The sequence below is a fragment of the Patagioenas fasciata genome, chromosome 5, assembly GCF_037038585.1.
Source record: "Patagioenas fasciata isolate bPatFas1 chromosome 5, bPatFas1.hap1, whole genome shotgun sequence".
In the NCBI taxonomy this organism is placed as follows: Eukaryota; Metazoa; Chordata; class Aves; order Columbiformes; family Columbidae; genus Patagioenas; species Patagioenas fasciata.
Window position 1 is genome coordinate 7550906 of NC_092524.1, and position 24968 is coordinate 7575873.

The 24968-nt window shown below is 39.3% G+C and overlaps 2 protein-coding genes across 2 annotated transcripts in view; one reads left to right on the top strand and one right to left on the bottom strand.

Annotated features, from left to right (window-relative positions):
- Nucleotides 1–24611, top strand: part of DNAJC24 (DnaJ heat shock protein family (Hsp40) member C24) — a 39285-nt gene extending 14674 nt beyond the window's left edge. The window contains exons 3-5 of the mRNA XM_065839339.2: nucleotides 8383–8521; nucleotides 18878–18946; nucleotides 19716–24611. Of these exons, the coding sequence (XP_065695411.1) occupies nucleotides 8383–8521; nucleotides 18878–18946; nucleotides 19716–19840 (333 nt within the window). The 3' untranslated portion in view covers nucleotides 19841–24611. The remainder of the gene's footprint in view (nucleotides 1–8382; nucleotides 8522–18877; nucleotides 18947–19715) is intronic.
- IMMP1L (inner mitochondrial membrane peptidase subunit 1) overlaps nucleotides 20618–24968 on the bottom strand; it is a 34884-nt gene continuing 30533 nt past the window's right edge. The window contains exon 6 of the mRNA XM_065839338.2: nucleotides 20618–20782. Within this exon, the coding sequence (XP_065695410.1) occupies nucleotides 20714–20782 (69 nt within the window). The 3' untranslated portion in view covers nucleotides 20618–20713. The remainder of the gene's footprint in view (nucleotides 20783–24968) is intronic.

Sequence of the window (24968 nt, forward strand, 5' to 3'; positions counted from 1 at the left end):
TGTGTCCAGCAGGGAGATTGTTCAGTTGAAATATTTTGGTGCTCTGTCAACTGATCTGGAACTTCTAATACATGCCATGTAATTTGATGAAAAATACTGTTACAAGCCTTATTAATGACAATATAGAATGGGAAATGTGCCGTTTCACTTGGATGTTGGGTGATGAGAGGAACTATACCCTGTTAAGCTGAGTTTTAGTATTTCAGATACACAAGTTTAATATCTTAGTTCTAAACATAAATTCATTGGGGCCTGAGAACAACAGAAGTAGAATGCCTAGTTTTGTGATAACAGTCTGGGAGCTTGACCAGCCACACTTTAAACTGCCTGAGGACAGTGATTTTTGGGAAGGGTGCTGACACCAGAATGAACTTCACAATGGGGACAAGGTTTTTCCAGTAGCTATGGCGTTAGTCTCTCATGTTCACAGTCTGCGGGAAGAGACTTTCGCTTCTGGATCAAAGCAGCAAAACTCTTCCATTTCCACATGTAATTTTAGAAAAAGGAGGGATGCTGCGCTGAGCTTAACTCTCCAAACTTGATTGCAAAGCTACGGGAATATGAAGACTGGACATTGGCTTTTTGTGGAAAGAGAAAAAAAAAAGGAATACAAATACAGAGAGTGTCAGCCTACTATATTATTTCGATTCTTGAAATGATTTACAAGAGTTATTGATTCTTAGGCATTTATAGATGTGGCTTAAACATTGTGGTTGTGTAGCCAGATTAAGGAATCTTGTTTTAAGAACTGAAATTTCTTTCTAATAAAAATGTGGGTATGTGGTCTATAGATAATTAGGGAAATGGATTCAGTTATACGACCCAATCCAGCCCTTGTTTAACAGTTAATTTCTCCAGATTTCTGTGAGCATTTGGTCAGACCTACACAGATTTGGTTGTTGGTTTAAATCTAGCCAAGGCTGGTGGTGTCTTAATTGCTACCGCAGAGCAACCATTTGGCCTGTGCGAGATGAGTGTTGTCAAGGTACCTTCTGCAAGGCGGACATTCATCCACTGGGAATGGATCAAGAAAGTTTCCATTAATTGGTCCCTTTGTTGGCATTTGTGGCAGAGCGGCCAAAAACTGAGTATGAACAGACACTCTGTGTCAGAGGGTGAGATTTATTGGCAAGTCCCAGTAAAAACTGGTATTTACTACATATATTGTAAGCAAGGGCAAAGCACTTTCCTCCTAAGAGCAGCGTGGCATTAAATTTACTCAGTTTTCTTTTTCTTTTCTTTTTAAGGCAGGGAAATGTAACAAGAATTCAGATTACAATTGCAAAGTAAGTAGGAAATAGCTGGTTAATATTCTTCTTCTTCAGGTTGACTGTCTTTCAGCTTCCTTTTAATACAATGTGAAGTGTTATGATGAGCTCTGTAGTCTGCGGATAAATTTGCATGGACCTATGAATACTTCTGTCAGATGAGAAGACTTGACAGTTTTTGTCCTGACCTCATTAGCTTAACCTGTAGATAATAACAAATGTAGTTGATAATGTATAAATGTTGCGTAAAGCATGAGAAGTGTTTTTAAATGTTTTCATGTGAACTCCTGCATTTTGTTCTTGTTGCTTTGCTAGAATGAAAGGATGCACTGCATTATATTGCAAGGCTGTTACATACTGGAAATGATTTCTGCATTTTGTCTTAGTGCAACACTTTTGTTTTTAAACTTTGTGCAGACCAAGACTGTTAGTGTTAGCCTTTCTGTTCTACTTGCTTTTACCCATTTTGTCTTTAAACGAATTTTAACTTAATAAAGTAGTAATTTATACTTATTAACCAAATAAACCGTCACATATTGACTGTGAGAGAGAATTCTAATTCTCAGATTTGAATATGTTGCCTCTTCAACACTGAATTTTTGATAGAAGGATAAGTACATTGAAGCCCCCAAATACCAATAATGTGATGATTTTTATTGTTTTTTTCCCAAGTGCTTGGTATTAATCTCTGCAAGTCCTGTAAGGAGTCCAGGTCTCATTATGTTGGATTCCTAGCCATGGGTCTGGCCATGTTATTTGAAAAAATGGCTTGCAAGCCATGTTTCCCCCGTCTCGTTCTTTGTCCCCTTAGAACAGGACGGTGTCCAGCTCCTGTGCCCACTTGCTGTCACTCACCTGCTCTCCGGGCGGCGGCCGGGACGTCACCCATGTGTTCTGCTGTTATCTCACACTGGCCCCTGCTTATCCACGGGGACTTTTCCTTTGCAATGCGCGTTCAACCCACCCTTTGCGTACCAGGTTCCTGACTTTTACCTCTTCTGTTCACAATTTTAATTCAGTTCTGTCATTCATCAAAAATGGTAACTTTACCAGATATGGAGCAGCACTCTATTTGTAAAATCTGGGCTGAATTCCTCTTCCCTCACCATTACTCAGTGTCTTTCACCACTGCTTATTTTTTAATATAAATACGGGTATTTTAAAAAATTCCAGGAGGTATTGTAGTTTTGGGGTAGGTCATGAAAACTGTGGCCTTGTGTTAATAATTAATACTTGGCTAGAAATCTTATTTCTAGCTGTGTTACGTGAAACAAATACTGTCAGGCTATAAAGCTACTACTATAAACTTAACATAAAGATAGAAGGATGCTAAGAGATACTAAGTTAATTTTAGATATTACTGTTCTGTCATTGACTCCTATTGACAGTTTACATTTAGGCAGTAGATATAGTTCATACAAAAGCATGAGTACTTCAGTACTCATTAACATTATTAGTAATTCATTATTGCCATCTTACTAGTTGATTTACTCAGGCACTTAACGGCACATCTCTAGCTTTAAATATATCCCTTATTCAAATTGAAATAAAGCAGGAATCTAAGACTTGTGTAAACTTATCAATTTAATTTAGCAAGGTGATTCCATGAAACTATAGATAATTTAATTTCAGAGTTAAAAATCTTTAATAAATCTGATCGTTTAGAAGGAATACCCCTTATACACAAGGCAAAATATATTAAAAATTAGTAAGTAATAAATGAGAAGGAATAGCATTTTTTTAACCTTTCTTTAATAATCAGCCTTTTCAATTTGTCATGTGGAAAAGTAGTTCTGAGTAAAAGTTTGACTACATTAAGTGGTTTAGTTTTGTGTATTATACAGTTCAGCAAGAGGTTACAAATGTTGTGTAAAATCTGTGCCTGTTGCTTCGCCCCTTCCAGTAAGTCCTGTAGTAAGTTGATTCTCACTGGGCGCTGTGAATTTCTTTTCAAGAATAAATTAATGAGCACCGATAAGAAATGTACATTAAATTGACTTAACTAGAGGTTTTCTGCCTACTAATTTGCGTTTGATTAAGATCAATCAACCCTATTACATTTATTGCATCAAGCTAAGCAATTTGTACAGGTGTGAGGAGGACAGGACCTCACTGGGATCACCTCCCTGTTGCTTGATTTGCTCAAGCAAAGCTCAGCCAACTATCATAGTTTCTCATCTTGTGGTATATGAGTTTGTTGGTGTGGTTATTGAGAGGTAATATCATTACAGTTGGTGACCAAATGGTCATTATTAACTTCCAGGGGTTAACTTTGCAGTTCTTGAAATGCGGAAGGGACCAAACTTTATGGAGTATAAAGCAGGTGGAAATAGAGAATGTAGCAGTTGAATGTGCTGTACTGCATTCTACATTTTTCTATAAACCCTGTGGGTGAAAGCAATATGTGTGGTACACTGTATAAATGAAAATATCAGAGTTCCCTAAGAGAAGGAGAGGGGTCCTGAGGTTTAATTTTGGGGCTCGTTTTGCTTGACTTGGTAGTTGATCTCATTAATGACGGTTGTAAAGTAAAAGCAATAGTTTGCAACTCTTGTTCTGAGAACACTGGCTAATGATGTAAATTAAAGCTGCAAGAATCAGTAAGAAAGCAGTAGGGAAGCAGGTTAAGCCCCATCAATATATGATGGAACTCAAGTAATTTTTGGAGCGTCTATACTTTTAATTATTTGGTGAACACATCATCATTAACACTTTTTTTCTGAGACAAAGTTTTCTGGCTTGTTTTTTATGTTGTAGTAGGTATCAAAGGTAATAGATCAACATAGTGAAATACAATTAATTTACCTTTTGGAGGAAGCAGCATCGCATGTATGTGTAAGGTATTTTTTATAGCTAACAGCTGAACTAACATATTTCCATTATCAATCAGTTTATTTTTTAACATTCACAATAACTACTGAAGTGATAAAAATTCCAGGCAGTCTTTATTAATGGAAAGAAGTTAGCAAATTGCTTCTATTGGAGGTATGAAAAAGGAAAAATAGATTGGGTATGTAGCTCTAGTCTTCTTCCTTTTCCCCTGCTGCTGTCATACTCAGGAAAATATTGTTTTAGGAAGTCCTATGAAGTAGTAACATGCTAGTAAGTATTACTATTGCGTTCAAAAATCCAGCAGAGTGCTCCAGTGAAAAGCTATTTTTATGGAACTATTGCTTCTTAAAAACATTACACATATGCAGCCAGAAAGATTTAAATATATCCAAAGTGCATTAGTACAGCAGCAAATAGTGCTCAGGTGGCAGGTATGGGTGACATGAAGATAATTTGCACACATTTTGAGAAGTGATATTGCAGGAGACATTAGGGGGCTCTAATATTTGGAGTAAGAATTTACAACTGGGTGCAGAGGGAGAGATGAACAATAGTTCAGTTTGAGTAGAAGGAGATAGGTCGAGTAGAAAATAGGCTTGTCTGTTTTCATTACAGAGCTTGGACATGGTTGCAGCTGAGATTAACCCAGAAATAAGGCTGAATGGGAAAAGATGAGGAGATCGGAAATGTACATCATATTTCACCTCCTCCAAACCAAGCCAGAGTGCCGGCTCCGCCGCAGGGTGTGCTGGGCTGGGATGGGAATCGGCAGCAGGAACAGGGAAAGGTACCAAAACAAGAGTCACAGAATCATTTCAGTTGGAATAGACACTCAGGATCATCGAGTCCAACCACAACCCAACTCTAGCACTAAACCATGTCCCTAAGAACCTCATCTAAACATCTTTTAAACCCCTCCAGGGATGGTGACTCCACCACTGCCCTGGGCAGCCTGTTCCAATGCCCGACAACCCTTTCCAGGAAGAATTTTTTCCTAATATCCAGTCTCAACTGCCATAGTATGGTTGATTAATGTCTGATGTATTGCTGGAGGACGGTTAAACTTCAGCCATGAGTAGGTTGGATGGAACCTTGGTAAGGTGTCCTCTGGTTGTGTTTGAGCTGGCCAAAACAAGAGAATCTGAGAATCATTTCAGTTGGAAGAGACCCTCAGGATCATCGAGTCCAACCATAACCCAACTCTAGCACTAAACCATGTCCATAAGCACCTCGTCTGAGTGCCTTTTAAACCCTTCAGAGATAAGGGAGAAGCGCACGGGTGGTTGAATCGAGAGAGGATTTTTGCGGCAAACGCATTCCTGGCTTTTGATCAGCAAGCTGGAGAGTAGGGAAAGGGAGTCAATGAGAACGGGTACAGAACAAATTCAGATAAAATGGGGCTAGTGGGGAAAAAAAGGATTGGAGTAAAAGAGCAGAGATCTGAGGATTTTTCTTAGTGTAGATGTAGAGTGCTAAAGGCACTCTACAGAGGAACAAGCTCAACAGGGAAAAGAGTGAACAGTTTTGGAAAGCATGGAGACCAAAATAGATAGATACATATTTTTTAATTAGTAGATCCCCTACAATGTAGTTATTAGTTACATGAAATTGTAGCTCTTGGAATATAAAAATTGCATATGCTACAAATATTAAATGTTCCAAATCGAAAGGAAAGAAGCTAAAAGCTAGATGATAAATCTGAAGAATAATGAATTTTCTGTATTATTTAAGAAATGAACAGAATAGCCCTTTCTGCACTGATTATTATTTTTCCACAGCGCTTTTCTGACACTTGTGGCTTACTGGTTTTCACTAACCACTTTCAGTATAGTCCAGAATTCTTTTTCAGTCAGGCAAATTTTGGTGGGGTTTTTTCCCAACACTCCTGGCAGGAGAGAAGTCGATATCCTTAGTACTGCTTTGCGCAATTGGTCAGTAATTAATGTTTTCATGTATCAGTAAGAAATTGATCTGAGAGGCTGCAATCTTGTGACTAATCCAAACAGATAATAGGAATAACAGTTTTGTGGCAGCGCTATTAAAATCTAGTGAAGTTCAGAGCTACTAAGCCGGGTATAATACTCCTTTAATAGGCCTTTACATCCTTTTGGGTATAAGCTTGTGGGAGAATGTTTAAAGCATCATCCAAATGGAGTAAGACATACAGCAGCCATAAACTCTCTTTTTAGGTATTATAATTAACCCTACAATGTGTGGGGTGGGTCCAAATTTTAAATAAAGTATCTGAAATATTTTAAAATACTGAAGTATCATTTTTTAGAGAAAATATTGCTTTGAGGGGTAGCTGCTGGATGCAAACCTCAAACATAACTGTTAAAATCAGTAACGCTGCTAAAAGGAAGCCGTAAAAGTCTTTAATGTGATCGGACTATTTTGCTTTGTATACTTATTAAGCATTGATTGATTTATTTCTTTTAAATGACCTTTCACAAATGTGGTGTGCAATCAACCACCAATGTTAAACATGCTATTAAAACTGAAGCACAACTGGAAAAGCTAAGGCTTCAGAAAAATGGATTTGAAAACAAATAATCCATTTGAATAGCTTTCACAATACAACATGATGCTTCTGACGGAATCCTGAATTTAGCACCGACCAAATAAAGGTATTATCATTATCTAATTAACTATTTAGAATCCAGTGACTAAATGCAATGACCAAAAATTTTTGTTTGCACCTTAGTTTTGGCAGCTTCAGCTGGGGAGATTAAAAAAGGGATCTCTGAGAGATAAACCTCTCTGGATTGCAACTGGGCTTCAGCCACGTTGTCAGCACGTTGCGAGCCGGTCCTCAGCCTGGGATGAGAGATGACTTCCAGTGTTCCTGCTCATATGGTTGCATAAAAATAGACATTTGTGTATGGGCTTCATACGTGAGGGTGCAGGTGCTTTCATTTATATAAGGAAAAATATATATGAAAAAAACAGGTTAAAGATGAACGTTTTGCTCTAATGTACGTTCTCGTATCATACAGGGGATTTATCTGGTTAATACCCATCAGTGCAAATGACAGATACATAAATCAATGAGCAAATAGACTCCAGTAGAAGTGGTTCTTTTAAACTTTGAATTTTGTCAAGCACACGTGGTATTACTATTCCTTCCTTTCCAAAATTAATTATAAACTCAAACAAAGGGATTCGGTTAATCAGAAATCCGCTCAAACCCTTGTAAAACAGGTGTTCTAAGTCTTAAGATCTGTTCTACATTTCAGTGCCCCAACGGGTGTTGGTATAAAAGGCAAATATGGTTAGTATAAAGTTAAAGCTCCAGAATAAGTGATATTTTGATTGATAACAGTTAAGAACTCATATGTCTGATTACATTGCAACTTTATCTTAAGTGTTGTTTCCTGTTGGTCCATCACTCATACTGAGCAATTTAAAATATTAAAAAAGAGGTTATTTGATATGAATTAAATCTACAGGAAGATGGAGCTTTGAGGGTTCCTGTTCAGTAGACATTTGAAGCAAATAGAGGTCAGAATGTGCCATTCAGAACCTGTAGTACAAACAGTAAAAACGTCTTACCATTTTAATTATTATTGCCTGTTTAACATTGAATTTCTTGCAGCCATGTCCTTGAATAACCATTTCTTAACTAAAATGACACAATTTTGTAGCCAGTGATCCATGACTTTAAATATTTGGAAGGGCTATTGATTCACCGAACTGGAAGAAATTGAAGATGTTGAGGCATATTTTCAAAAGTAGAATTACATGTATGATAAGTTATATTTGATCATGTATATTCTTTACCATTTAAATAATAACATTTAAAAAGCTAGGTGCATGTAATACAGCATTGTTTATCTACAATAGCCTTAACATGGGTGGTAGTGCTTAAATCAGCTATGTGTAATATTACAAGAGGTGGTAGCACCTCCAGCACCTCCTCTTGTTCCCATGTCTGGTCCTCTGCATGTACCTATGTCTGGTGGTGGTAGTCCTTCTCTCTAGGTAAATTGTCCATAAGACCAATGATTCCATCAGCAAATTATCCAGAAAATGCCATCAGTGCGCATGGTGACATTTGTGCCACTGGTGGTTTTGTTGCCATTTCAGTGGTCTAATTAAATTGGCAGTTTTCTCTTGCGCCCAGCATCCTCACCTCCCTTCCTTTGGCACCTTAGCCCAGACCTTCTCCTTTTCTCTGTCCTTTTAACTGAATATCAAACGCGTTATTGATTGCTCCTCTCCCACCCTCCTCACTTCCGCTCCCCTCAACGTTTTTTGTTGTTGTTTCTCCTTTGATTGGCAGTATCATCCAGACAAACAGAAGGCAGATGTGCCAGCAGGAGAAGTGGAGGAGCGCGTGCAGAGGTTCATCGAAATCGATCAAGCGTGGAAAATTCTAGGGAACGAAGAGACAAAAAAAGAGTATGACCTGCAGCAGCGTGGTAGGTTCCTGCCAAGGAGCGCTGTAGTGGCAGCAGCTCTTTAAATAAGCAGGCTCTGGGATGGTATTTTAAAATGCTGTTTGTTGCTGAACCAAATGTTTCTTTCGCTCTTGTCCTACTTTCAATTGTAGATCCATTATTTATAGCTTTTGCTACACATACATTAGCTAGTGAAAACATTGAATTACTTCCAACAAAACATTAGGTGGCGTTATTCCTAATAATTTGAATGAATATGGAATTTATACTAATTACAGACCTTAGCTCTTTTCTTTTTTTAGTAAGGCAGCTTCATTAATCATTCTTAAGTCTTAGACTACATTTTGTTGCGGTATCTTTGATTAATACCTTTATCTATTTATACCTGGTGTTCAGTGTGTATGGGTTTATAAGCACTTTAGAATCATTAAGACACGTTCTGTTTGGTTGTGTGTGTGTTATGGTAGCCTTCATAATTCATCTGTAGTCTAAACTAGTCTGGTTTATAAATAATATTCCGATATAACACATTAACTAGGCAGCTCCAGCATGCATTTCTTTTTCTACCTCTCAGAAAATAGCTTCTTAAAACAGTGACAGGCTGTTGTGAGAAAGAAAGGGGGGAAATGTAGGTCAGGTCTGTCACACATGGGCTACCATTACATGAAGTGATAGGCTGTCTTTCTGCTCTGGCCTCGGGATAGGAGTCCCTCAGCCTTCCATTAGAACCTTCAATAAATGTATATCCACCCTACATGTTAATGGGGGGAGTCAATAATAGTGTCTTGCCCGTGGGGAAAACACTCAGCCGCGCTCGGCAGTAACACACTCGGGTCCGGCATTGACGTGCAGCCACCACCACTTCTGAACGTGGCTGATAAAAGCCCAGTGTCTCCGCAGCTTGTTATTGAATTCCCTGCCATTGTACCCTGGCACACCATCAGCCCTTCCTCTCTTGTGCTGATTTTTAACTCCCCTGCCGCTGCGGATACCAGAACTTTGAGAGACAAAGGCTTAGTCATTCTGGCAGATAGGCATCACTGCAGGATAAAAAGAGGGATATATAATTGTATATACCCAGTATGAATTCTCTAGTTAAATAGTCTCGTAGTTCAGACTGTGTGTGGGGTTTGGAAAAGGGGGTGGAGGGGTGAAAACACAATAGTTGAATAAATATTTTAGAAGAATGGGAAAAAAAAATGATATTGTGCTGACTTGTTATGTCAACAGTACTAAGATCAAACTTAAATAAATTTTCATCTCAAACTTATTTTTTTTAAATGCCTGAATGTGATGCACAGAACAGGAATTTCTGTTCAGTGCTCTCATCCTATTATACCCTTAGCATTGTAGCATCTGCTGCATCTTCCATTTTCACAAAAGTAAAAAAAGTTGTTCGTGTATTTAGTCAGCTTTACCTAAAGCTTAAATACGACCACAAAGTTCCATTTTGCTTGGGTCAGGTTAATCCGCTGAAGTCAAGAGCTTCATCAAGATTTAATAAGCTCCTTTGTTTTCCCATGGAACTTAAGGACATTGCTATAAATTAGTTTTGACAAAATCTATTCTGCAGTATTTTAAAGGTTATCTGTATTTCCTGAGATGATTTTTTTCCCATCCAGATGAATTCTTGTAAAAGCCATCTCAAGTTTCTGTGAAAAAAGATTTGGTAGATGAAAACAAATTGTACATTTACTTACACAGGTACTTGGTATGGTAATGGGATGGATGTGTTTTAAAATAGAAGGTGCCATTCACAGCGCACCCGTGTTTCAGACTAAGCCACACGTACCATATGTGTCCAGCGTTGGGGAAATAAATTCTAGTTCTTCGAATGCCTGTCAAGTTGCTTCTGAAGCCACGATTCTGGACAAATGGGTGGACACTGCTGGAAAAGCTCACAGGAACAAAGGAGTTGAGACAGCGGCCAAGGGGAATGGTGATGAGACAGAGAATCCCGGGAAGCCGCGTGTGAAGGATGCCGGTGTGCGCAACCACCCGGCAGCACAAAGTCCTTCACCCTGTCCTCTCTTCCCCATTTCACAGATTGTTCATTGTATGTACCTTCTCGTGTTATACCAACCAAATCTTAATTACTTGGCTCGGAAACTCTGTGGCCAGAGAAGTTCTAAGCAGCTCAAATTTTGCGGGGCTCTACATTTTAAATTGTGAGGTGGTTCTTTGAATTGCTGAGAATAACAAATGAACGTGCTTTTATATCTTAATACTGCTTTTCTCTGGAGATACTACAATGATCTCCTGCTACTTTTTTGTGCCTTTTTGCCACAGTTTTAAAGAGGAAAGGACAAACCTTGGGCCCTTTAGAGGTTTGGCTCAAATAGTTATCCAAGCCACTCTGCTCTGGAAATCTTACAAGAGCTGCCTTTCTGTGTGTTTTGTGAACATTTTTCCAATTCATAGTTTTGTCGTATCTTCAGTGACATATAAAAATACCCTTTTATAATGGTGAATCTTTTGCTTCCAATCCCTGTGAAAAATTTTGGGGATGGAAAAAAAGCTGCATAACAATTACCTACTGAGAGTGGACGTTTTTTTCCTGAACATTTTTCTTCTTAGAGATTTTTCCCATTCTTTGTTCGGTATCCCATTTAGAGAAGATGAATATACAGTTAAAATCAGGTTTGACAGTAATAGTTACCAAATTACCAAAAAACTTTCAGTGACTTTAGCTTGGAAAAAGAAATGGTTTATGTTTTTCACATTACCCTGAAAGTTCGTGCTTTTATGTCACAATTTGAAAGAATAAAAAACTATTCACAGAATCAGAGAATCATGTAGGTCATCTAGATCAATCTCCTACTCAAAGCAAGTCCCCAGAGGTCAGTTGCTCAGATCTTCTCCAGCCTGGTTTTTAATATCTCCAAGGATGGAGATTGCAGAGCTGCTCTGGGCCGCCTGCTCCAGTGTTTGAACAACCTCATAGCAGAAAAAAACTAAACAAACAAACCAAAACAATGCAAACAAAAACCAAACCCTACCAAACATGTTTTCCTTCTATGGAGTCAGTGCCTATCACTTCTCATCCTTCCATTGTGTGCCTCTGAGAAGTCTTCTCTACACCCTCCCATTAGGTGGCTGTAGACAATGAGACGCCCGTGTTCTTTTGGCCTCTCCTTGTGTGTCCCAACCCCTGACCGTGCTGACATTGCACTGGACTTGCTCCTGTATGGCGGTGCTTTGTACTGGGGAGACCAGGGGGTCCCCCTGCTCCTCCAGACTGGGGAGCACTGCAGAAAAGGACTTGGGACTTCTGGTCGACAACAGGTTGACCATGAGTTAACAACGTGCCCTTGTGGCCAAGAAGGCCAATGGTACTTGCGGGGCATTAAGTAGAGCGTGACCAGTAGGCTGAGGGAGGTTCATCCTCCCCCTCTGATGAGGCTGCATCTGGAGTTGTGTCCAGTTCTGGGCTCCCCAGTTTAAGGACAAGGAATTACTGGAGGGAGTCCAGCAGTGGGCTATGAAGATGACTGGGGGCCTAGAGCACCTTTCTTACTAAGAGATACTAAGAGAACTGGGTCTGTTCAGCCTGGAGAAGAGAAGCTGAGAGTGGATCTCATCGATGTTTATAAATATCTCAAGGGTGAGTGTCAAAGAGGATGGGACCAGACTCTTTTCAGTGGTGCCCAACGACAGGATGAGGGGCAATAAGCACAGACTGAAGCACAGGAGGTTCCATGTGAATATGAGGAGAAACTTCTTTACTTCGAAGGTGCCAGAGCCCTGGACCAGGCTGCCCAAAGAGGTTGTGGAGTCTCCTTCTCTGGAGACATTCAAACCCACCTGGACACCTTCCTGTGTGATCTGCTCTGGTGAACCTGCTTTAGCAGGTGGCTTGGACTGGATGATCTCCAGAGGTCCCTTCCAACCCCAGTCATTCTGTGATTGTGTGAAAACTGGACACAGGACTTCAGATGCGATCTCGTTAGGTGCTGGGTAGAGAAGAAGAACATCATGTCCTTGAGCTGCTGGCTCCCCGCTTGCAACCACGGCCCAGCGTGGGGTGGCCTTTGCTGCAGGAATGTCCTGCTGACTTGCGTCAAGCTCTGTCCCCCGGGACCCTCAGTTCCTGTCCTGGAAAAGCACTTTCCAACCAGTTGTCTCCTGCCTGTACTGGTGCGGCAGGCTCTGTCCCCAAAGCAGAACTTAATCTTTGTCAAACCCATTGATGTCCGTGTCAGCCCATTTCTGTGTCCTGTCGAGGTCCCTCGGAGTAGCAGCCCTGCAACTTTAGTGGATTTTTGTTGACTTAAAGCAAAGGAACTGTGTATCTAGACAATCACATAATTAAGATAATTTATTTTACTAATTCATTTTACATTTTAATTATTAATGATTGAATGGTTAACAGAAGGGTCACAATTTAAAATTAAATCAATATACTGGTGACTTTGATTAATTTCTGACACAAGATGTAGCAAATAATTCAAAGCTAGTAGTGGGATTGACACTAAAACCAGTTGCTTTGTATATGTTTTTGGGCAGAGGGTGGAGGAATTTAAGAATCCAGGAGGTTTCCCACGTATGGCTCCAGTGAGGTCCTATCTAGGGTAATATGTTTTTATGTGATGATGGACACAGGTGTCCATAAAGCAGAAGTGTTTATAGGGTGGGGGGTGTAATCACCAGTAGGAGCTCTCACATCTCAGCACAAACTGCCTTCCGATTTCCAATTTTTAGATCACATTTTTAGAAGAACATTGCAGGTGCAGTTTTCAAACACGAATACGTATTCCAGCACCATTCTGCTTTTGTTCTGGGTTCATTTCTTAGACATAAGGAATTACAAGTCCCAACTGGAATTGCTGGTGTTCCAGCTTGTGCCTTTTGTCTCTGAGAACAAGTGGCTCCATCCTCTCTGTACCTTCCCTTTAGGCAGTAAGGCACAGCAAACATCTTTCATTAGCCTAACATAGCTCATTTTAAAACATCTGGACGCTAATTCAGATTTCACTGGCAATACCGATCTCTTTGAAACCTGAAATATCTTTGAGGATGTGTCTTCAGTTTCTACTGCAGGTTTAGAAAGAGGGTTGTACACAGGTGTGGTTGTAAATTAGGAAATGAAAACCCCAAGTTAAATTGAAGGTACCTCCTCCTGCCCCATTCCTCCCCGGTACAGTAAACTGAAAAATCTGGCTTGGAGATGGTCACGTTCCCATTAATCCAGCATCCCCTCCTGCTCCAGCAATGAAGTGATGATTCTCTCTGAGACATCAAGGTACCTTATGTAATTTGGCAAACAGGATGCCAGAAGAATAACCTTACAAATCCACAGCGAGAATAAGCAGGAGAAGCAAGACAGAAGCCTACAAAAATGCTTCTAATAGCAATTAAACACCTTGAGTGCATTCTTGTAAAAAAGGAAAAAAGAAAAAACCAACCATATTTTAGTTGTTTCTTGGTAAGAAAATTCCTTTTAAGTAAAGAAATGGATTTTTTAACATGCCCATTAACTTAGGCTTTTCAGTGTGCCAGGTTCTACTCCAAGTGACAGAAGCGTCTATGCCTTCACTAGCTGTGGATTTTATGGCTGTAGACCCTCAGCTAGTGCTGGAACACGAGCCTTTGGCCATGGTCTCTGAGTTAATTCTGATCTGCACTGGCTACAAGTGAAGCAGGAATTTTTTTGGTTTTCTTTTTTTTAGCTTTTTGTTATGAGAATTCTTATCACTTTTTTTTAAAATTTCAAATCGAATCATTATTTTAAATTAATGCAAACCACTCTGGTAATTGTTAAAAACCTATATAGCGTATTAGAAAGAGTTAACTTGTGAAAACATGTAGGTTTTGAGTACTGTGATGACTGTTATACTAAGTAGATACTATGAACAGTATTTGTTTGAAAATATATATCTTGAACATTTTAAATTATGTGTTTGGTTTTCTAAAAAAATCAATACTAGGAATCTATGATAAAGAGCCAGAAAAATCTTTTAAGTATTATGACTCTTTTTACTATTCCCATAAACTGTTAAAAGGGTTAAATTTCCATTTACTGCTTGCAACCCTTTCCCTAAAACTCAGCCTTAAATAGCCCAAGAAATATTTATTGTATCCTCAAGTGAAACTTAAATACCTTTCCTCTTTTACAATTTGTGAATGACCCAGCAAGGGCTCTAGTAAAGCTTTACTGAACCAGGCTGCTAATAGTTATTTAATGTTGTTCTGTAGCCTGAAAGAACCTCAGTAGATTTTTCCTTTTAATCTCTTTGAATTGCAGGCTCATAAACCTCTCTGATGAGCCTGCCAGTGTTTTCTCAGATCCCACAGTTGAGACAATGGAGCTGCGGAATCCTTTCACCTCTTGTTGTCAGACAAATCCAATAGACGGCAAAGCCAGGCAGGCTGGACTTCTTGGGAATTAACATTTGTTTTTCAAGTTCTGGTAGATGATCAGGTCTGCACAATATTCCCTGTACATTCCGCAACATGTTTCAGTAAGTACAAGGCACACAGAGTTGTACAGCGCGAGCAAACATCACATGTAAGTCAGCCGGCCACAGAAGTGGTGCTGGTAACAATGCCGCTCTTAAATAACTTCATCTCCATCAAGGGAGTGAAAATCAGACAGCAGTTCACTTCAGAGAACCACTAACGAGGAGTCCCAGCTGTAATAATGACGATGTAGATGAAGTAAGAGCACAAAAAGTATTAAAGTCATTAAACAGGCCCTGTGAAAACCATTAGGTTTGTAGTCCTGCGTGTGAGCTCTCCAACCTCACGCTGGGCTGTGCCTCTCCTGTTAAATATGTGACTAAATCTGTTTCTGCTGTCTTACGGTATAGTAGATTGGGTAGTGCGCATTTAATAAAACTAAAAAGTCAAAAAACTTCGTCCAACTCTGCAAACAAAGTTGCTCTTGAACCAGATAAGAAAATAAATGCAGTACAGAAAACTGAGTGATGAGAATGGTTACTGGATTATGTGCCAAGTTTGGAGACTGACTCAGGAGTACTAATGGAAAATTTACATCTTTTAAGGTAACCACTAAGACTCTTTCAGACTCGAGCACTAGACTAGGAATAATAATCTCAATTCAGGCTGGGAATTGTGTGAGTGATTAATTTTGCCTGATATTATCATCATCATCATTATTATCATTATTATTATTATTACAATTTCAGTAATGAATTAGAAAATCTTGGTTGAAATTCTCTTTCCCAGGCTTCATATTGTATTACATTTGGAAGAGAAGAGAGGGCAGACTTTTCCTCAGCCACCTTTTCCATAGCATCTCACCAGTTCTCTTCATGGTGGCGTATGTTCCGTCTGCCCTTCTTGTATTTTCTGCCAGCAGGGTATGACTCAGCCCTCTACCTCCAGTCCTACAAAACTTGACCTGAATGAAATCCTGCTTTGTGAATTCCAAATAGGAAAACCTGCTTTCTTTCTAACTCATTTTTTTGCTGCCTGTAAATGAAGCTTGGGAAGTCTGTTCTTCCTGCAACCTAACAGACCATTTTCCTTCAAGAATTTTTCTTGCCAGTATTCAAAAATAAAAACAAAACAGAAGGTATAACAGGAAGCACTTGCCTTTTTCGTACTGCTCTCACAGCTATAGTATTGTCATCTTCTACACAATGAAGAACCTGCAGGTAGGTAGGTAGACAGATTTCATTTTGATCTCTGCTGTTTTTTATTCTTGAAAGAAGAGGATGAGGAGTCTTGACTTCACTTGCTGGAGAAAAGGCGTCTGAGTGGTTTTGTGGCTGTTTTCAGGACATTCACCACTCCCACTCTCATATTTTGTAGCTATGAGACTGTATCAGACCAACTCCAAGTAACATTAGAGGTATTTGGTGTGAGTTAAAACCATCTGACCTTTTATTTTGAGCATTTCACACAGTTAAGTAATGTTCTGATCAGGCGCTAAGAAAATGTCGATATTTTCTATAACTAAAACATTACCTATGGCTCTTGTAATTGAAAGCATCCATCTTCCAGTTTGTCCGCGGAGGACCCGTTCAACAGCAGTAAAGCATTAGGTGTGAGCGGGTTAATTTGCTTTTAATTCCGACCTTTTCATTACAGAATAGGTGTTCAGCAAAGGTGACATCACAGAGGCTGTATTGATTCTGTCATTATTTGCAGTGTGTCTGATTTGCTTTAATCTCCTTCATTAAAACCAGTTTAGATGAGGCTCATTCTCAAGGATATATAATGTACATTCCAGTGACAATTAGAACAGTCATTTAGTTGCAAAACAAAGACTGAGATTTAATATTTGGTGGTTGGGGGTTTTGTGTTTGTTGGTTTGTGAGTGGGGTTTGTTTGGTTGGTTGGTTTTTGTTTGTTTGATTTTAAGCTGGCCTTAAATTTCCTACTTAAAATCCCAACATGTAAGTGCCAGCTCTTCCCCCCACTACTTGCACATAAGGATAGTTATAACATTTCCCTACAGCTACATTACATTAATGCTTCTACCTGTAATACTCTTAAAACTGATAGAGCCCTAAAAGGAAGACAAAACAAAACTCCAGAACAACAGGTTGGTTAGATTTTGAAGTTAACTTAGATAATCAATTATAGAGAAAGCTGTGATTAGCTATTGCTAGGATTATACTTTCATAGCAGTTGTAAACTTCTTTGCAGCAACTTACACTTCTTAGCTACATGAGAGGAATCTTACATGCAAGTAGCTTGCTTTACAGAGTTATATATGAATGTTGATGCATGTCTATTCCGAGCCACTACTTCCCTGTTCAAAATCTGAGATCAGCTTTTAAAGAATAAGGTGGTTGCAATCAATTGTTGATAAAGAAGGAAATACTCCAGTATCTGGTGAGATTAAGGTTGGAGATGTGCAGTTTGTCTGGGGTATTATTGGAGGAGGTACTTGCAAAGTCCCCTATTTCTGCTTTTCAGTCCAAAGAGCAGTTAATGTAGAAGAAGCTGGAAACCATTTGGAATACCCTACAATCAATTAGGTTGGGCAGTCCCTTGGGAATTAAAATAACCTAAAATAATCTGGGCCGTTGACAGCAAGTGCTCAATAAATAGCTCTGAACAGGAAATTCTTTCACTGCCAACTTACCTTTCACAGAAAGCCGCAGACAACACTACATGCCATAGAATGCTTGATGTTATTAAACTATAAAACTTCCTTAAAAACTCACTGATCCAAGAGAAGGAACACCTACTTACTCAATAACAACAAACCTTAAAGAAGCACTGAGCTCCCGAGTCTTGCCAAATCTAAGGCTTTTCTGTGTATATGCTGAAGATCAGCTTTCAGGCATTTCTGGCTGTTTAAAATCCAGCATTTGGGGAATTGGAGCTTCCAGGTGTTGGGCAGCAGCTCAGAGGTTTTGTGTAGTAAGTTGTAAGGGGTTTATGTCTCTTTTTTTTAATATATATATATTACCTTTTATGGCTTCACTTGTGACTTTGTTGACAAAAACTTACATTGTCAAGTTAAAGAACTTGGTGTGAACTCCATACATCAGACGAATTGCAAAAACCAATTTGTGTTGCACAGTTTGCACTGATAATTTCAATTGTATTGTACACTTTTCATTTCATGCTGTACTCAATGTTGGGAGAACATCGGGGATCAGATGGCAACAGATGTCATGGGCAGAGGCCAGCACTGACCTTTCTTTGCTGAGAGATTGTTTCTTGTAGAAGAACACTTGGACTGATCTGTCCCTAAGAACATTTTTCATTTATCTTTTGTTAGGAATATCATTTTGCAGGAATCTTGGTGGTGTTCTCACACGTAACTCTAACATTTACTTGGTGCCTATTGGGCGAGGGGTTTATTTGGCTTCACCTTTCTAAAGGAGAGCAGGTTGCCTAAGAGAGATCGTGGAGTCGCCATCTGTGGAGATATTGAAGATATTTAAGATGTGGCTGCACATAGTCCTGGGCAACCTGCCCTCGGTGACCCTGCGTGTGCAGGGGTTTGGATTAGGGGATCTTGAGAGGTCCCTTCTGACCCCAGCCAACCTGAGATTGTGCAAAGTACAGCTCCACAGACATTCACAGCTGCAGCTTGTGGAGCTGTAGTTACAGCCAGGCTTGTAAAACATGTCTCCAGCAAAACAAAAGTTTGCCCCCGATTACACATAAATTGTTTAGGATGTGGAAAAGTACTGGTTTCAGTAGTGTCTTGATTTCAGTAACACATCTTGAGCATTTGCTTCTCTTGGCTACAGTACATTTTCCAGCTTCTGCAGAGATAGAGAAACTAAAGTTTTAGAGAACTGCATTTTTAACTGATAACGTGGTCTAGGTGTGACTCTCTAGTAGGGACCCGATTGACTGCTAGGTATCTAAAACTGTTAATGTATCAGGAAGAAACACGAACCTGTATGTTACCGAGGTTGAACATTGATCATGTTTTCTTTATAGAAGAAAATCTGGCAAACGAATGGCCATTGCATGCACAAATTTATCTGGAGGAAATGTCCTGGAATGAAGGTAGGAGTGCCTTTCATCTGCATCTTATACTTTTATGTTGTCGTATCGCATGTTCTACAATTTTTATATATTTTCCTCAGATTTAGCTGTTCTCTGTGATTACCTGAATTGGAACTTCACTTTCTGTGAGCCTCCTTTTGCATTCCTTCTTCATCTCTTCCCTGCCCCGCTTGCAGTACCACTTCTCACCTTGTTCTCTTCTTGTAGTATAATGGAGTATTTAGATTTCCAGCTTCTTCCCAAATCTCTCATGTATCTTCTTGCTCTTGCTGTGATGGTAGAATGCAAGTGTCTTCATACAGATTTTTTTCATCTGATAGTGTGTTACTCCTTTTCATTATATTACTCTCACTTTTATAATTTACTTACTTTTTGAATGAATGGCTGATGGTATCTGCTTTCTTCTGGTTTATTATTGTTTCCTGGGTTAGCAGTCTGGTTTGGAAACATCCTTGATCTGTCACATGTATGACTAACACCTCCTCGTTTTTTCTTTTAATACCCGTTTCACTGATGTGCACCTTTTCATTATTTGCTATTTTAAACAGACTACACTGACCCTGGCTGTTTGGTGTAAGAATGTCTCACAGCCACCGGCACATTTTAAGAGTATAATATTTTAAGCAACAAATGGTAGCACAGGTACTGATATTTACAACCCAGCAGTGGGAGGTCAGTTGTTATTAAGAACAGCTTTGGGAAGAAAATCCAGAATAAATTCCTGATTCTTTTCAAGCACTGAAGGCTTTTTTGTTTGCTTTTTCGGCAGATGAACAATGTTACACTCTCTCCTGTCGGTGTGGTGGGAATTACGCTGTCTTCAAGAGTGAAGCCAAAGAGGTATCTTTGGTTTGTTGTGACACATGTTCCCTTGTTATCGAGATCCTTCAATGACTGTTTCAATCAAGCCCATTAAGAGTTACGAACTTTTTAAAAGACTGGACAAACAGGGGACAGCATCTGCTAAAGAAATGTATGTTAAAGAAAAGGGGGCACCACAAGAACAAGTTCAGTCAAGCTTAAGAAAGGAAACGTGCCCCGTTGCTACCGTAGCTCTCCAGACATGGGGATTTTTCATCCTTCTGCAGCTGAAGGGGGAGTTATTAAAAACCTCCAGAACAGAACACTGAGTTTGGTACAGCTGGAATATACCTCGTGATCTAAATGACATTTCTTTCCCAGCAAACCACAGAGAAGCTTCTTTCAATCTCAGTCCATATCAGCTACACCTTGGGCCATACCTCTTAGGTTAAATTCTTTTAACAGCTCAGATGACAAAATTTAATCAGGAGGCACACATGTGAGAATGCTTTGAAGATAATGAAGAATAAAGGGAAACCGGAACATTTTCTATGCTAAATATTTAACTTCATTACATCCTCACAAGGACTTGAGCCTTGGGAAGAGATGGCAGAAATTGGCAGATCTCACAGGCCAATTGTTTCGGTGCCGAGGAGCAGGTCCAATGCCTCTGCACCATGAGCACATTTAGAATTAACTCTCAGTCATTGCTGACTTTGGCTTGTCATAAAAACCAAAACTTTCTAATAAATCCAAGCACTTACTGTGAAAAGCCAGAGGAAACAGTGTTAAGAGGTTTATCATTTTAGCTGATGACAGCAGTGTATCATTCCCGCTTTCCAGTTAGATGTAATCTCAGAAAGAGACATCTTTGGCAAGTAATACTTGTGTTTATTCTAAACAAAAATAGTTCCATTGATTTTAGTAGAAAATATTATGAAAGCTGGCAATAGTCACTTAAATCTTTTAATCATCAAGAAATCTATGGCCGTTGGGGCTTGCACGTAGAAATCCAAAGTCATTCAGAGGCCATATCTGTAAAAGAAAATACAGTTACAAGAGATTTTTATCACAACTCAAAAGTTCATCATTTTCATTTGTTGTTGTAATTGTTTCATAAACTGCATAATTTTTTAGCTCTTTGGTTGACAGGGTATATGAACTTTTCTCACTTGTTTGTTTCTTTTACTAGGAGTAATAAATAACGTGTATTAGGAGGAATCATCCTTCCGTAGTGGCTGGAAACAACACTAATTTATACACAACAGTTTTTGCATTATTTTTTCAGCCTCGGAAATAAATAAATATCTAGAAAATATCTTTTAAATTCAAAGTTTTCTAGCTTGTAAACCAGCTAAAAAGACAAAGTATGGTTTTTGAGCCACCTCAGAGGTGTACGTTTGTGTTTTCAAGAAGAGCATTTGAACCGCAAACACTAAACCTTGGAAGAAAATTCCATAGGCTTCTAAGTAAATATATATCATGCAATAGGTACAAAGGGGTGGAGCGACTTCCACCATCAGGGGCTTTCAACCAAGGGGCTTCTTTGAGAACAGGAATGTACGTGGAAAAGGAAGGAGCACAAATCATGACCAGGTCCAAGCACAAGTGTCAGAGGATGATGCTCACCAGTAAGAAAAAGCTTTATCTCCTGAAATTAACTATATAGCTGTTCATACTACAGAACACTCCCAGGAGTACTTTCATCTGAACATTCACTAATTACATGTAGGCCGGTCTTGGATGCAAAAAAAAAAAGTAATAGGGAATCAAGGACATTCTTTTACACTTTGTCCTTTGTCTTCTTTGCCTGTGTCCCTTTGCTGCACATTCATTCAAAGATGGCACGAGGGAATCAGCAAGAAGAAGGGCAAGAGATGATGCTGACGAATGAATGCCCGTTGTGGCTCTGATCCCGTGAAAACCTCACAGCCCCTGCTCAGGATGAAGTGACCTAGATGGAGAAAGATGATGCGCTACCTCATTCCCAAAGCATCTGTTAGTGAGATGTTCATCTTGCTCATTTTTCCTTAGAATTTGATCTTAAGCATGGTACGCAGCCACCTTCCAGGAACAGCAGCTGACTCTAATGGAGCTCATGGAACATTTACAGCACAGAAGGGGCCTTTGCTGCTTTCTGTGTGCAGTGAAAAAGTAATTTTCTCTGTTTAAAAGAGGAAGCACAGTGCCAAGGTCAGTATTTCAGACCCCACGACTTGTCCCCAGCACTAAGGACAGAGGAGACAGAGCCAGCTAAGGGTGGATTTTGCCTGGGCCCTCGGGAAGACAGAAGGATGAGTCCATTCTCAGGACCTCAAGTTCTGTGGGTCTGAAAAAGGTTCGAAGCTCTCTTATGCAAGTCTCTTAGAAAATACACTTTTTTTTTGGGAGCGAGCCTGAGGAACATCTGCTGATCTACAGAAATACACCGAGGTAACATCTGGTCTCTATATGCGTATTAGCCAGTGAGCCATTTGAAGTTCTACACAAATATATAAAGATACAAACCAGCAAGAGAATGATATTTGTGATCTCGGTTAGAAGCAAAGCTACAGAATTCAGGGCTCTCCAGTGGGGCTGTGCTGGCTGCAGGCTGGGTGTCAAGTCTGTGGCCTCAAAGGCAAACAAGAGTAAAAGGGAACAGGAACATCCCAGATTACAAATTTAAGCTGATCTGAGTAAAGGCCCAGAGAAGGAAGTTTCTTTGCCCATTCACTACAGCACAAATCTCGTTTTGGGCACCTCACATCACACCTATTGCAGCTTGACTTTCTTTCACTGAAAGTAATCAATTAGTTTTAAATATTGTTTTGACAATTTAGTTTCAGATTCATCACGGCAATCTTAGTGGTAGAGTTAGAATGAAAATGATGTTTTATCTTGTCTGCATGCAGGAGAGAATGAGAAACAGTACTCATGGTCGGAAAGGAGATGGAACAAGCCTGTGTGAAACAAAGACGTGCCACTGTGTGTAGTAGTTCCCAAGTATTTTTAAAGTTCTGACAGAAGTTGACTGTGATTTGTTAGTTCAAACTAGCAAGTCCAATTAGCAGCTATTTGCCCTGTTTGGTTTGGCCTACATAGATGTGATCTGATGGATGGGGGATAAATGGGGCTAACTAGCTCTTCTGAAGATACACTACCCGTCTATTTTTGACATGAAGCCCAAGCCCAGGAATGCATAGGGTAACCTATCTAGGGCAGGGTGAAGCACGAGTTCTGCCAGTGTGGGACTCCCCCGGCTTTCACTGAATCTGCAGCTCTTTTGATTTCAGTGGCCTTTTTATAGAACAAACACAGTTGATATGGCAGCAGGCCAGAAAAGAGACAGTAATAATCAAGTATCATTATTTCTGTATGGGTTAAAAACTGGTGCACCAATATTGACTGAGAATCTTAGATCTAAATTTCACAGATAAGCCACAGAGAGAATTAACATTTATGTTCTATAGGTTGCTGAAATATTCAAGCTCACTCTTTTCTGTTGAAATCCATTACTTCCAGATCTGATTTTTTTTTTGTATCCATTACTAAAAATGTAGCTTAGCATTCAGAGGCACTGTTAAATCTGCTTCTCCAAAATCCACTCGAAGATGAAGACGCCACGTAAGCTTCCATTCTCAAGGCTTTTTCATGAAAGAGAAGCCAAACCTCCAGCAGACTACACTGAAAATCATATCTAGGTTTCTTGGCCAGTGGTCTGTTAATTAGCCAGCGCCATGCAGATGAGCTGTATTCTGCCGCCGTTCACTGTAATGTTCAGTAGCAACACACAATAGCAAGATCACTGTATTCTACTGTGAATTACCATAAACAATCCCAACTATAAACATTCATTTGAAGAATAAACTCATTTTTGCTTTTGTTAGGCACCATATACTTAAATCTCATTAAAATGTTAATAATCACTACCCTATGCACCATCATAAAACAACCGCTATAAAATTTGGTTAAGTAATTATTTTGATTAAGTATCAAGTGATTGCGTACTATTTTTTCAAACAGGCAATATTCTGGAGTCCTGAAGTGCTTCTTCAATGTATAATATCTGTGTGTGAGTTCCATTCATTTTACAGAGTTTACTGCTTGCTAAATTTCAGGTTCAGTCCTGTCAATCACTTCATTGAAGTCTCCCAAACATCCTCCTTGTTGGGCTACAAGCTGGACACAGATTTATTGCTGTGGAGGGATACCGTGAAGAATTATGGCTGTCCACGTACATAGGTTCTTAATATATGCATTATTTCTTAGCAGTCCCATTAAAGCAGTGAACATTTTTTCTGTACTAGTAAAGCAGGTTTTTTTTCAGTTGGATTATTAATACCACATTCTTATTAAGAGGGCTGTCAGCATATTAGCATCATTTTTGTTTTAGCAGTTAATCATCCAAGCTAAAACTTGGGTCATAAAAATAGCCCTATTGAGAATCAGCATTTGTTCCTCTGGTGTACGTGGTAAGGCGGACAATATAGAGAAGGAACAGAGAGCGCTCAATAAACACCAGGGAAGAACTAAAGCATTTGCTTTAGTTCTTTAGAAAGAACAGAGGTCAGACCAAACTCGGCGGCGGGGCTGAGGGGGACATGGTATTCGAGGTTTAGTAAAGCAATCAGTGATTATGGTCAATAGCTGCAAGGTTTTTTGAAAAGTCCTAAGTTGTGTTCATAAAAAATGTAAATTAAGTACCTAAAACTTGGTTGAACTCGAAAGATCTGATCTTCCCTGCACATTGTGGATGTCTGGCAATATATGGAGTTTTCAAAACCTTTTTGTTGTTCTGAATGGTATAATTTTAAATCTGGCTTTCTAAAGGTTGGTCTGTAAGTCCTTTGTTTCTTAGATTAAACTTTTTATGGAGAAGAAATTGTCTTAGTTTCTTCTTTTTGGTAAATGAGTAAATTAATAATGCAGATAATATGAAACAAATTTAGCGTGAGATAAAGCTGTAGAATTGTTGAAACAGAAGGAGAAGGAATCACGGAGGTTTATACAATACGATATTAATTCAAAGGATTTTTTTAAATAAAAATGTGGCGGACAATTACACTGGCACAGATTTGACTTTGGGCTCTTTCACAGACTGCATTGAAAAAGCAGCAAGCCCAGTCTACATGTGTAAAGTAAGTCCCAGAATGACAACATTTTCCTGCTTTGCTCTTTGAACTATGGAGCTGCACTTCTCAAATCACAACAACAGTGCAATATGGAGCTGCCCTTTCCT